General features: G+C 41.2%; 1 protein-coding gene across 3 annotated transcripts in view; it reads right to left on the reverse strand.

Moving 5' to 3' along the window:
* Positions 1-905: 905 nt before the first annotated feature.
* CAMKMT (calmodulin-lysine N-methyltransferase) overlaps positions 906-12,030 on the reverse strand; it is a 428,964-nt gene continuing 417,839 nt past the window's right edge. For all 3 annotated transcript variants that reach the window (XM_055242677.2, XM_063618090.1, XM_055242675.2), the window contains 2 exons: positions 6,887-7,018; positions 906-1,457 (listed from right to left, as the gene is read on the reverse strand). In XM_055242677.2, coding sequence (XP_055098652.1) covers positions 1,380-1,457; positions 6,887-7,018 — 210 coding nt within the window. In that variant the 3' untranslated portion in view covers positions 906-1,379. The remainder of the gene's footprint in view (positions 1,458-6,886; positions 7,019-12,030) is intronic.

A 12,030-nucleotide genomic window follows, 5' to 3' on the forward strand; every position in this document is an offset into this window, starting at 1 on the left:
AGGTGCTCTAATGGAGCAGAAAAAGTGGTGAATACAAGGACATGCAAACTGATGGTGAAAAATTTGTTTGATGATAGAAGTGAGCAGAGAAGACATTTGAGAGTCGCTGCTTTTATGACAGCTAAGTTTGTTTAACATGCAAAAGGATGCACCCCCAGTCTCTCACCTATCACTTTAATTGTATCACACTGAATACATGTTTTTGCCTCTACTAAAGATATGAGGATATATAGCTAACCTACTAATGACATTACTGCTAAAGTGGGCACAGATGATTCCTTACAGATAAACATCTGAATTTCCACAAAAGGCATTAGAGCATCTCATGGATGCACTAGGCAAGGATAAGCTTGGGTTCCCTGCAGAAAAGTCATTCTCTCTTAATCCTAGGTAGCACCTATTAAATGTTTACCATACACTTGAATCACAGCATATAACAATATATACTTATTTTAAATAAGATAATTGTGTGATTGAGTTTTTAAAAAACTCCCCCTGGTAGCAATCTGGTTTATCAACCATTTACTCAAAATTTCTCTGGGAAGGACCTATTTTGAAAGAGGCCTGGAGAACAGCAGCAGTTAGATTTAAGCCCTGATAAAGGCTCACTTTTCATTCATAGTCAGAGCCTAAATGTGCTCTTCTTGTACCTAAACAGATAATAAGCACTCAGCACACTCCCCCTCCTTGACACAGCACACTGAGACTAATCACACATAATTGGGGAGGAGGAGCAGAGGGCTGGCCACGCTATTGTGTCCAGAGGACAAACGGTCAGTTTATGAGGCTTTGGGCTGATGTAGTCATTTCTAATACATCTATAGGGAAAAAAACATACTGTTTAAAAGGAAAAAAAGAAGGAGAGAGAGGGATAGAGAAAGGGATGGCGGATTTAATACAATTAATTGGAGGGTGATAAAAAGATATGCTTTATTTATTTTTTTAACCAGGAAAGAATCACGATATTTGCTGGGTTTACTGATTAAAAACTACCACCACCAAAACAGAACAAAGACCAAAAAAAAAAAAAAAAAAAGGTGGGATGGGTATCATCAAAAGAAGTTCTGTCTCAATTAGAGGGAAAAATATTTAGTTTGTTCACTAGTCAAATTCAAGTCACAGACAGGCAGCTTATACACATTTAAAGACAAAGGTTTAGGGCAGGAAAAGCAACAAGCAGAGTGTAAAAAGAGGCGGGGAGGGAGCTGGAGAGGGCAGCTGGGGAATAACGTGGGTGAGGACAGGTGGAGTCCATAGCCCACACGTGAAATGCTGCAAAGGGGGCAGGCAGGCGATTATACCCCTTACAGATTTCTGTTTTTGTAAAAATATTCCCTGTGCACTTGATATTTTTCTCCGTCTTTGAGAAGCTTAATCTTCTATCCATGTTTGGTTAAAATAAGCAGAAGCGGGTAATGAAGGTTTTCTTCATATATGTCCGGGTTTTCCTTTTTCAACTGAAAACAATAATAGAAAGAAAAAGGTAAGGGGACTCCAATCAGGGATCTTTACCGGTCAATATTAATGTTGAGTATCATGATGACAAATATATAGTTCTGGAAAAATAAATCACAGAAAAGCAACTCAAAGTAGTTCTCAGTGGCACTAATGTGACAATTCTATACATTAACATGGGGATTGTTTTTGGTGGGGGTGGGTAGGGTTTTTTTCATAAATACCCAAACTGCACTTTGACCTCTATAAACTGTGAGGCACTTGACTGAAGGCAGAGCTGGGGCTCATTCATCATCACCTGACTGGCCATTTGACATAGAAGTTTCTGCTCTCTGTACCCTCTGCTTCTGACCAATGCCACACTATTCCGGCAGGCGGGCATTTCAGATCACTGCTTGGAGTCCGTGGCAACATCTGGGTACAGGGAAAGGCTTGTGGGGCCCAAGACACTGCAAAGGCTCTCCAGGTGCTTCTTAGGGGTTTTAACATTAATAATAAGTCACTCAAAAATTCTTTTCCCTGAGGAGGAGAACATACTCCAACAATTAGACTAGCGACATTCCTGTCCATATTGCACAGGGAAGTTCTGAGGATCTTTCTGTGATAAGATTTTAAAATCCAGTTAGGTTTCTCACACATAAAGTACACTTTTTCTTCATTCAGCTGGAATAGTTTTAAAGTTATATTTATATTTATTCTAGCAAATAAAAATTTGCTATTTATAAAGACAAAATTAATATTTTTGAAGTTGGAATTTATGAGCCAATTGTTAATTCCTTTTTAGATTATAAGAATAAAAAATAAATATTTCTTTAAATTATACATGGAGTCAATTCCTTTATTGTTTAAATTAGTCAAACACCACCCACCCCACCCAGCCTAAAGCAAAATGAATGGCCTCAACATCACACTCTCCCAGGTTGGTCCCTCTGGGGCATGTTAACTTGAATCTTTGCGAAGTGCATGATCCTTCTAAATCATATTCCCAAACCATGACATGGACATGCTGTCACAAGGACAGGAGTCATGAGCCCACTTCCCCTTTTCCGCTGGGGAACATAAAGCTAATTCAGCCTTTACTTTCTAATCCACTTTCCCAAGAACTGACGGTGGTACAGTCACTGAGGTGACTTCATTCTGTTTTCTTAGACGGAGTTTGTTTTGTGTACAGATGATCTGTTGTCTATTTAGGAAGATCCTTGTAGATTTTCGCTACTACCAAAGTAGCGAGAGTGTTAAGCCTAAACACAGGTCCTCCAACCTTACTACTTAGTCTATAGAAAATGCTGAGAAAATGGCTTCACCAACTTCCCAGTCCATACCCACTGACCGGGACTTACCAACTGTAAATACCTTTGTTGCCAGTTGCCCTAGTGATAGAGGGAGCTCACTGAAGTATTTTATAGGGGGAAGAGAGGGCCAAGCTAGTTCAATTCTTTCCTCGGGGATTGGGGATAAGGGAAAGTTGATTACTCAGTGGCAGTCAGCTGACCTACTCACTCACAATGCACTAATATACAGAGACTCAAATGAGCTCTTTATAAAGTCCCTGAGGTAATATGTGGGATAAATAATTCTTCTGTAAATATGGGCTAGAAATCACTTTTAACTTGGATTCTATGCTGACCTCTGGAGGCCAAAGCGGAGGCTTCGTTGCTGAAAGGGGCCAGGGGCCAGCCCTGTCTTGCCTGTGAGACCTTTCCACAATGGGGAAGAGCTGACAACCCTCAAAGGCAACACTACAACCCAGCCCTGGATCATTTCTGAATCAAGCAAGTCTGTTATGTGAGGGTACTTGAACACACACAAAGCTCTTAGCCAATACTTGCTTCGATGGGGGAATGTTATGAGCTTTAAGAATAATTCCATTTACCCAGGCTGTACTTCCTTGCCCAATTAATAATTACAATTTTAACAAATATCAGAAGGCACCTTGAAAGAAAATGAACAAAAAGCAAATCATGAATAAAACAATTTTCCAATTTCATAGGTTAAAACAGGTCTTTGAGGACTAAACTAAATTATATAGCTGCTATTAGTAGCATTATGCTTTACTTCATAATTGGATGTAACACGCTCAGCCTTACTACGGCGTGAACAGCAGCAGCAGGAGTGGAGTTCAGACTGTTTACCCTTTACAGTATCCACAATTATCAACAGCACACCACACAGATTATAAGCACCAGCCACTTGTGATGTGGCATTTTGAATAGATAAGCAGAAGTGCAATATGGCTGTGTTTTTAACACAATGTGCTGACTTCACAGCGCAGCCCAAGCCTATTTTCAGAGCTATGTACAAAAATACAGAAAAATAAACACTTCAGGGTGGTTTTGCGGAAGTTTATAAAAAAACCCCACGGCATATAAAATTATATTTCAAAGAACATTTGCATGAATGAGAGTATTTTTACCAACTAGCATCAAGCCAGCTGTAATCTCGAAGTCACATCTCTACTTTACAAAACGATTTGCTATCTTACTATCTGAAAGGTTTTGAACCACACTATGAGGGCAATGAATTTGATTCTCAGCCTTGAGGAGACCAAAAGGCTGGGGAGGAGAGGTAAGTGTTTTATTTTTCTCCCCTTGCAAGGATGGACTGAAAAGCAATATTTTTAAAACATACTACACCTTTGGCTGCCTGGTTCCTGAGCACACTGGCTGCATGGTGTGGGCACAGTTTAACAAAAGCACTGGCAGAAAAGTGCAGAATGGCACCGTTTTGATTACAGGCTTGCTTTTTAACGGAAATAAAATTTCACAGTTAACAATGAGAGGTGAAAAGTTTAAGAGGCAAAGCTGTTCCTCCTGATCACTGACTGTTAATCAGCTTCATGGGTGGTTGCCTAAATCTGTAGATTTTTTTTTTTTTACCTTGCACTACTGCCAAGTAACTAATTTTTTCCCCTGTTGTAAGAGGACGGGTGAAAAACTCGGCTTCGAAGGCAGCTGTGTATGAGTGACGCGAGGCACTAATGCAGAGGGCAAAATTAAAATTCATGAATCTCTTCACGACCATTTGTGTAACAAGATTAAGACGGGACAGCGGAAAAGAGCGGCATTATCAGGCGTCTTACAGTCCTCCAGCTGGTTACGCTCTATTCCAACACAGTAGGGCTAAGAGGATAACACGCAGCCTGAAGGAAAACGCCGCTCCTCCATTGGGGAGCAGCGCGTCCCAGGGACGAGGGGGCTTTGGCCAGAGATGGAGAGGAAGAAAGCTGATTGCCGCTCAAGATGGAAAACTTTTAAGCTCTGGCTATTAGCACGCGGCCAACAAAAGCCGCCAGGGTGGAGGCTCCCGGCGGCCGCGTCCCGGAGCCCCGGGCGGGCGGGCAGGGCTGCAGGGGGCAGGGGTGCTGCCTTGGGCCTCCGCCTTCGCGCCCTGCTGCAGGGCATGGGGCTGGGCGAGGAGCAGCGGCGCTGCCCGCTCCCTCCAGCGTGGCCCGCGGCTCACTGCTCCGGCCTCTGGGCGAGCTCCTTCTCCTGCAAAGTAGCACAACTGCACGTGCCAGCCCGGTCAGCACACAGTATCCCCTCTGCTGGAGCAGGTACAGGAGGGACCAGAGGCATTCTTTTGCTAGAAGCAGAACCCCACACCAGCTGAAATAGCTCTCATTATTAAAATATATATATATCTATCTATCTCATGGGCGCCCGTTTATACCTTTTATCCAGGATGTGCCAACTCTGCAGAATATTCTCCTAGGGTTCTACACTCTCCCCACCCCCAACAATGAAGAGAACTATTTCTTAGTCCAATGTACCAATGTCAGCAAACTGTGAATTTGACTTTTCAGCAATTATGACCAGAGAAAAAATAAGGCCACTTATTTATGTGCTTCGCTTAGCAGGGTAGTGTACAACGTTGGAAATAAAAAGAGGAGGTGTGCTGGCCGCCAGGCGCTGACACTCTGAAGTTCTAGACAAAGGAGAGGTGGGTGTGCCTGACATGTCCCAACACTCCTCAGATCTTTCAGGGAGGAGACAGAGGGTATCAGGCACAATGCTGAACAGCTTTGCTGGTGGAGAAACCCACGCCTTTGCTCTCCTGAGCTGTCACTGGGAAACTAAAAGCATTTGTTGTTCTAGGGGGAAAGTGAATGGCACGACATTGAAGCAGCTGTCAGTTGATCCTTGTAGTTCCAGCCCGACCCTGGAGAGAAAGCCACATTATTCCTTTGAGTGGAGGAGTCCAGGGAGCCAGGAGGGACCCTTTTCCTACCAGGTAAAGCCCCGCTTTTTTTAGGAGGAGGGATTGAAAAGGGGAAAACATCATTCTAGAGAGGCTGGTAAGATCTGAATGACATACCATCCTGTTTTTATTTTCTGATTGTGAGCAATGGGCCTGACTCCACCAGTGAGAGGACGTGATTTAACTCTTTCAGTTCACAAAGCACCATTTTTCCCCCAGAGGCTAAATGGAACCTTAAAGATTCAAATAAATAAATTCAGTTCCAGAAAGTGAGAATTTCTTTCTCTTGCTTGGAAGATCAGATTAATTTTGCATATATTTTTCCAAAAGCCAACACACTTCTACATTATATTATAGTCCTGGGTAGTAAAGGATGCTGTTCACATTGTCCCAGGAGAAAATTAAGCTCGGGCCTTTATTTTTCTGCAGTTACAACTTGTGAAATCATGACGAGTTAAAGTCTCTTGCCAAGGTCAGACTAGCTCAGTGAAGGGAGATTTCCGTAAGGCAAAAAATTACTGAAATAATACATGCTATACTAGTCACTGTGACATGTACTAGCAAATGTGAGAATCCTAAAAAGTTTTCAGCGAAACACTCGCCTCTCAGTGTCCTATATTGCTCTATACCTATAAATAATAAAAAGGCTGATAACATTGCTTTATGTAAGCAGGCTTAAAAATCACTCTCAGATAAGTGCTTTTGACCTAAATCTTGTAGCGCCTCGATCTGACATATAACCCCACAACTGTGAAATTCTGTATGAGATTTAACTGTCTCAAACTGCCAACTGACCCAGCTACAAAGCAAGCAGAGATAAAGATTTACAGTCCAACATGATACAATTAGACATTCACCTTCTATTTATTTCAGTGCGGCTAAGCATTTAACCTACTTAAAAGCTGAAGGTTTTTCATTAAAATATAAATGCATGTTTATCATTCATTCTATGCCACCTCCCCTTGCATCCTACAAATTAGTCTATTATGAATGAAAAGATTAGTTTGTTTCAGAGAAAAGAGTAAACAGGAATGGTTTCTGTAAAATCCTTCTAGACATGCAAAGATAAAAGATGGCTTTACCACACAAAATAATCAGATACAAATAGCTGTTCAGAAGCAACACACCTAAGGAGTACTTTAATCAAATATTTAGGTTACCTGCCAAAAAGACCATGATCTCTTCAAAATGCAATGCGGATTAAAGCGTTATCTAACACAAGCAGAAAACTAACCTTGGAGTGGAAGTTTGAAATGTGTTCATCATAATTTTCATGTCTTTGGATAGAGAAACCAGCTTTTTCAGCTAGATTGCAAAACTGGTTTAAAGTATTCCCTCGGCGTGGGGCAAATACCATTGCTTTCCCCTAGAACAGTAAAAAGGAAATTCACACATTTTAAAACTGGAAGGTAACCAAACATAACAGACATTGGTCAAAGCATTTAATGTACTGCTCTCAAGTAGAAAAACTCGATTGTTCTTGAGATGTCTATGCAGGATGGACATTCACAGTGAGAATAATTTCCAGGAGAGATATATATCAAATAAGAATCGATTTCACATCCAAATGGCCAGTTGCTGTGTTTTATCTTTTTCAAATAATACTTATAAAAAACAAAATGTGGTTGAAAGCTGGTGTTCTGAACAATATGCATTGTCTCAGGTCCAATGGGTTAAGCCATTGACTAGATTTTAGAGTAACTGGTCCAGGGCAGTGCCATTCACCTTGTGACTCCTTAGCACCTGCCAACACTTCCCCAACACAGTCCCAGGGCATGTGACAACAGATGCTTACATCTGTTAGATTTTCAAGCCCTGAAAATTCAGTACCAAGAAATCCTTCATAGAGACAAGTAACCACAATTCCTCTTGGAGAGTTTTCATATTTCAGTCCTGCCCCTAGCCTTTTCTGTGACCATGCTGTCAGATACAGGCTCCAGAATCTTGGTTTTCAACTTTATTGAATCCCTCATAATGGTCATCACTATAGCAAAGCAGTTCCTCATAGTATTCACATGATTGCTTTTCAAAGAAAGTGGTATAATGAGGGTAAACAGGCTTTTCTAAATAATCCACACAATCTTATGTGATTGTTGCAGTAGGGAGAACGGGAGGACCTGAATAAAGTATGTACTGGATTTCAGAAGACCATCTGACATTAAACTTCACAATGACCATTTGTTAACTATTGGATGCATGTGGATTTTTCCTTCCTCTCAGATGTGTACAGAATGGCCAAACTTCAGACTCTTCTTCTTTTTTTTTTTTAATAAAGGTGGCTATATGCTTCTGTTACTCTCATGATTACACTTCACCTCTGTGAAATGCCTCTTTAGGTTTTGAGGGAATCATGAAAATATATCTGAGTTTCTTGTGAAGGGTGGTTTATCACTCACACCAGCCAGCCATTTCTTGAGTACCTGGTAGTCAGACACTGGGCTAGGCATTCATATAAATACCCTCTCCTTTAGTCTTTAAGCCACCCTATGCTGTAGGTATAGTGTAGTCAGACACTGGGCTAGGCATTCATATAAACATCATCTCCTTTAGACATTTTTTTTTTTAGACAGAGTCCCACTCTGTCACCCAGGCTGGAGTGCAGTGGTGCGATCTTGGTTCACTGGAACCTCTGCTTCCTGGGTTCAAGAGATTCTCTTGCCTCAGCCTCCCAAGTAGCTGGGATTACGGGCACAGTCCACCATGCCTGGCTAATTTTTTTTGTATTTTTAGTAGAGATGGGGTTTCGCCATGTTGACCAGGCTGGTCTCGAACTCCTGACCTCAGGTGGTCCTCCCACCTTGGCCTCCCAAAGTGCTGGGATTACAGGCATGAGCCACCGTGCCCAACCCTCCTTTAGTCTTTAAACCACCCTATGTTGTAGGTATTATCAACTCTGTCAGTGAATGATCAGAAGGCCCAGCACTGATGCTCTCTCCACTACACTACTTGTCTCCTTATTAGTAACAGTGATGACAATGATAATGATAGCTACCACTGTGCTAGGTGCTTCACAAATCCTCCCTTTAATCCCCTCAGCGATCTTCTCAACAACCCTGTACAGGAGACATTGCATATTACAGATGATTAAACATACAGTGAAGAATTTGAAGAATATAAGGAGGAACTGTGGCAGAGGTACTCTGGACTTAAGGGGAGTCTCCACCATTAAACAGCTGTGTCACCTCAGGACAATCAGAAAATAATCATAGAACTTTTGAGTTAGAGGGAACTTTGGAAATAATGTAGTCCAATCTCTCCATTTTGTAGATAAGAACCTTAACCTATCCTCGCTGATCCACTGAGTTTTCTCATCCATCAAATGGGAAGAACAAAGCCTGCCCTGCCTTTTTCCCCCAACAAATTGTGAGGATCAAATGCAGAATGTGAAAATAATTAGAAAGATTATACTGATGTAAGATTAGAAAGATCTACACCACCTAACAGTGCTCTAAAAATTCTATCAATTCTCTCTCCCTCTCCCCTTCACCCTCACTTACCTGTAAGAAAATATGTGGCTACACTGTCCTGGGCATCAAAATTTGTTTTCATACTGTGTTTACATCGGCCTGTACAACACTCAGGCACATAATTATAGCAGCACCAATCACGCCACTACACTTAAGGTTCTGTCAGCTTTTTCAATATTAATTGCTATTTTCAGGCAGTTTTCAAACTTAGCAGCAAAAATTCATTTTTATGTGAAACTAGATATAATACATGGTCTCAGCAGGACAGCAAAAGTCTCCATTAGAAAAAAAAAAAAAAACAACAGGGAACGCTGGTAGGTCATTTTAGTCATTTCTAAGAGCTAGTTGCCATTCTGGATTTTTGAATAATGGAAGCTGTTTTATTTAAAAGTCACCTGCAAAAAATTGTCTCACAGTAACACTTTGAAGAGTTGGTTTTTAACAGCTATTATCTAAGCTGCATACCATCATGTTCACAATGCTACAGGTTTCTAGGTTGGGCTGATCCTTGCATTGACAAAGCAATGCATCTCCACATGCCCTGGTTGGGGTAAGCTGTAAGGGACAGCAGCTAAGCATGTGACAGCACTCTTTGCCTAAACATCCCTTTCTTCCTTCAGCTCTCAGTTTACCTGTCCTTCCCTAGCCACCCTGTTCAGAATGCAGCCCCTGCCCCATCACTCTCCAGTCCCTTGCCGGGCTTATTTTTGTTCTTAGCACTTACCACCAGGGACACACATTGTATCCTTGTTTGTTATTGCCCTGTCTTCTCTGGCTGGAATGCATACTCCATGACAACAGGATCTTCTAATGTTTTATTCACTACATTTTCTCAGTGCCTAGCACATAGTAAGCACTCAGTCAATATTTGATGAGACAATAAACTAAATCCAGAAGTTGAGTAATCTAAAGAATTTGAGTCTTTGGGAATTCAAAAGCCATGTTCTATTGCTTATTCCTTTGAAAAGATTTTCCCGAGAAGCTTTTACAGAGTCAGCTGCTATGATGGGGTTTTAGAGAGCAGCATTCTGTGCACAACACTGTACCCACGAGAAAGAGAAAGACTGGGCAGTAGTTTTAATCTCTAACTACTTAGGAGTTTTGTTTTCTTTTTCAGTTCATTGAATACAGACACCTTTGAGATGTGGATTAATAGTTAGGATGGAAAATAGCCCATCAGCCATTCATTCACTGTGCCCTACTGAGTGCCAGCATCTCCCCCTCCCCATAATGAATGGTTTTAGAAGACCCCAGTATCCCCAGGGGAGAGAACACGTCACAGGTGAAACAGTACAATCAGAGGAATATGCTTTACAATTTCAGCTGCACAAATCAAAACAAGAAAAGGAATATGGATTTCAAATTAGCCCATCACTTTAGAAAAATTATTTTCAATTTGCCAAAGCACAACTCTCTAAGCATTCCATTGCAGAATTACTTTAAACTCAGAATGAATACTCAATTGAATGTAACACTTTGACTGATGAGCAGAAATTTAAGAGAATTCATTTATTCCTGGAGAGGAGAGGGAGAAGTTCCACTAAACCACAGTGATACTGTTTACCTTGTGAGCTCAGTTGTTGTTATTTTGCTAGACTAATCTATACTTATACATTAAAGGCAGTGTACTTCTGGAAAAAATTGGTATGCTTCAGATTTATTTTATTTATTTTTTATTATACTTTAAGTTTTAGGGTACATGTGCACAACGTGCAGGTTTGTTACATATGTATACATGTGCCATGTTGGTGTGCTGCACCCATTAACTTGTCATTTAACATTAGGTATATCTCCTAATGCTATCCCTCCCCCCTCCCCCCAGCTTCATATTTATTTTAAAAGGAATATGCTATGCCAATAAAATGCATTAGGGGAGAGAGACCAAGACAGAGGAAGCACTATTCTCACATTTAGTTTATTCCTTTTTCATTTCCAAGCAACCAAACTATTAAATACCAATTCTATGTTTAAGCTTATGCTTATTTTCTATTTCTGTGTTGTCGTTTATAAAGATGAGTCTTGTTATGCTGCCCAGGCTGCTCTTGAACTCTTGGCCTCAAGCGATCCTCCCACCTTGGTCTCCCAAAGTGTTGGGATTACAGATGTGAGCCACTGTGTCCAGCCTATTTTCTTTACCTGGTTTCTGAAATGCTGCCGTCACTTGCTTCCTCTCCTGGCATCTCTCTCAGTCTCTCTGTCTCCTTTTGTAGCTTCTCTTCTCTGACCTGTCTTTTAATTACCAGTGGTCCTCAGGGCTCTGCCTACTTTTTCATCACGTTCCATCTAATTCTAGGCAATTGTACTGATGTCCATGGCTTCAGCTATCACTTATACACCAATAACTCCCAAGTCTGTAATTATAGCTTTCACCATTGCCCAGGGCTCACATCTACATTTTCAAGTGCCTACTACATCTCTGTATGTGGGTATTCTGAAAATACCTTTAATCCATTTTGTCCAAAATAAAACTCAATATTCTTGACTGCTAACCCTACCCTTCCCAGGGAAGGACTCATCAAATGCAGCACACACATACACATACACTCAGATATGCAAGCTGAGTACCTCTTAGGTACCAAGCACTTCCGTATCTGTCACTTTTGAAATAAAGCTGGAAACTTGGGAACCATGGCATTGCCCTTCAAGACCTCTCAGTGCCACATTCCCCCTACCTGCATCACTGTCACTTACTGCAGGTGGTTCTCAAACTGTGTTCTGAATTGCTTCAGGGGTGGCCTGGAGGGATAAGAGGAAGACCAAGACAGAGGAAGTACCAGTCTCACATTTAGTTTAACTAAAGCTGCATCATTTTTATCTGTTTTGTAATTGGGGTGCTGGCTAAAAAGTTTTGACCAAAGCATTCTGCCATTTAAACAGGGTTTGAAAACCTTGACTTAGGTCCCACCTTCTT

The sequence above is a fragment of the Symphalangus syndactylus genome, chromosome 14, assembly GCF_028878055.3.
Source record: "Symphalangus syndactylus isolate Jambi chromosome 14, NHGRI_mSymSyn1-v2.1_pri, whole genome shotgun sequence".
NCBI classification, from domain to species: domain Eukaryota; kingdom Metazoa; phylum Chordata; class Mammalia; order Primates; family Hylobatidae; genus Symphalangus; species Symphalangus syndactylus.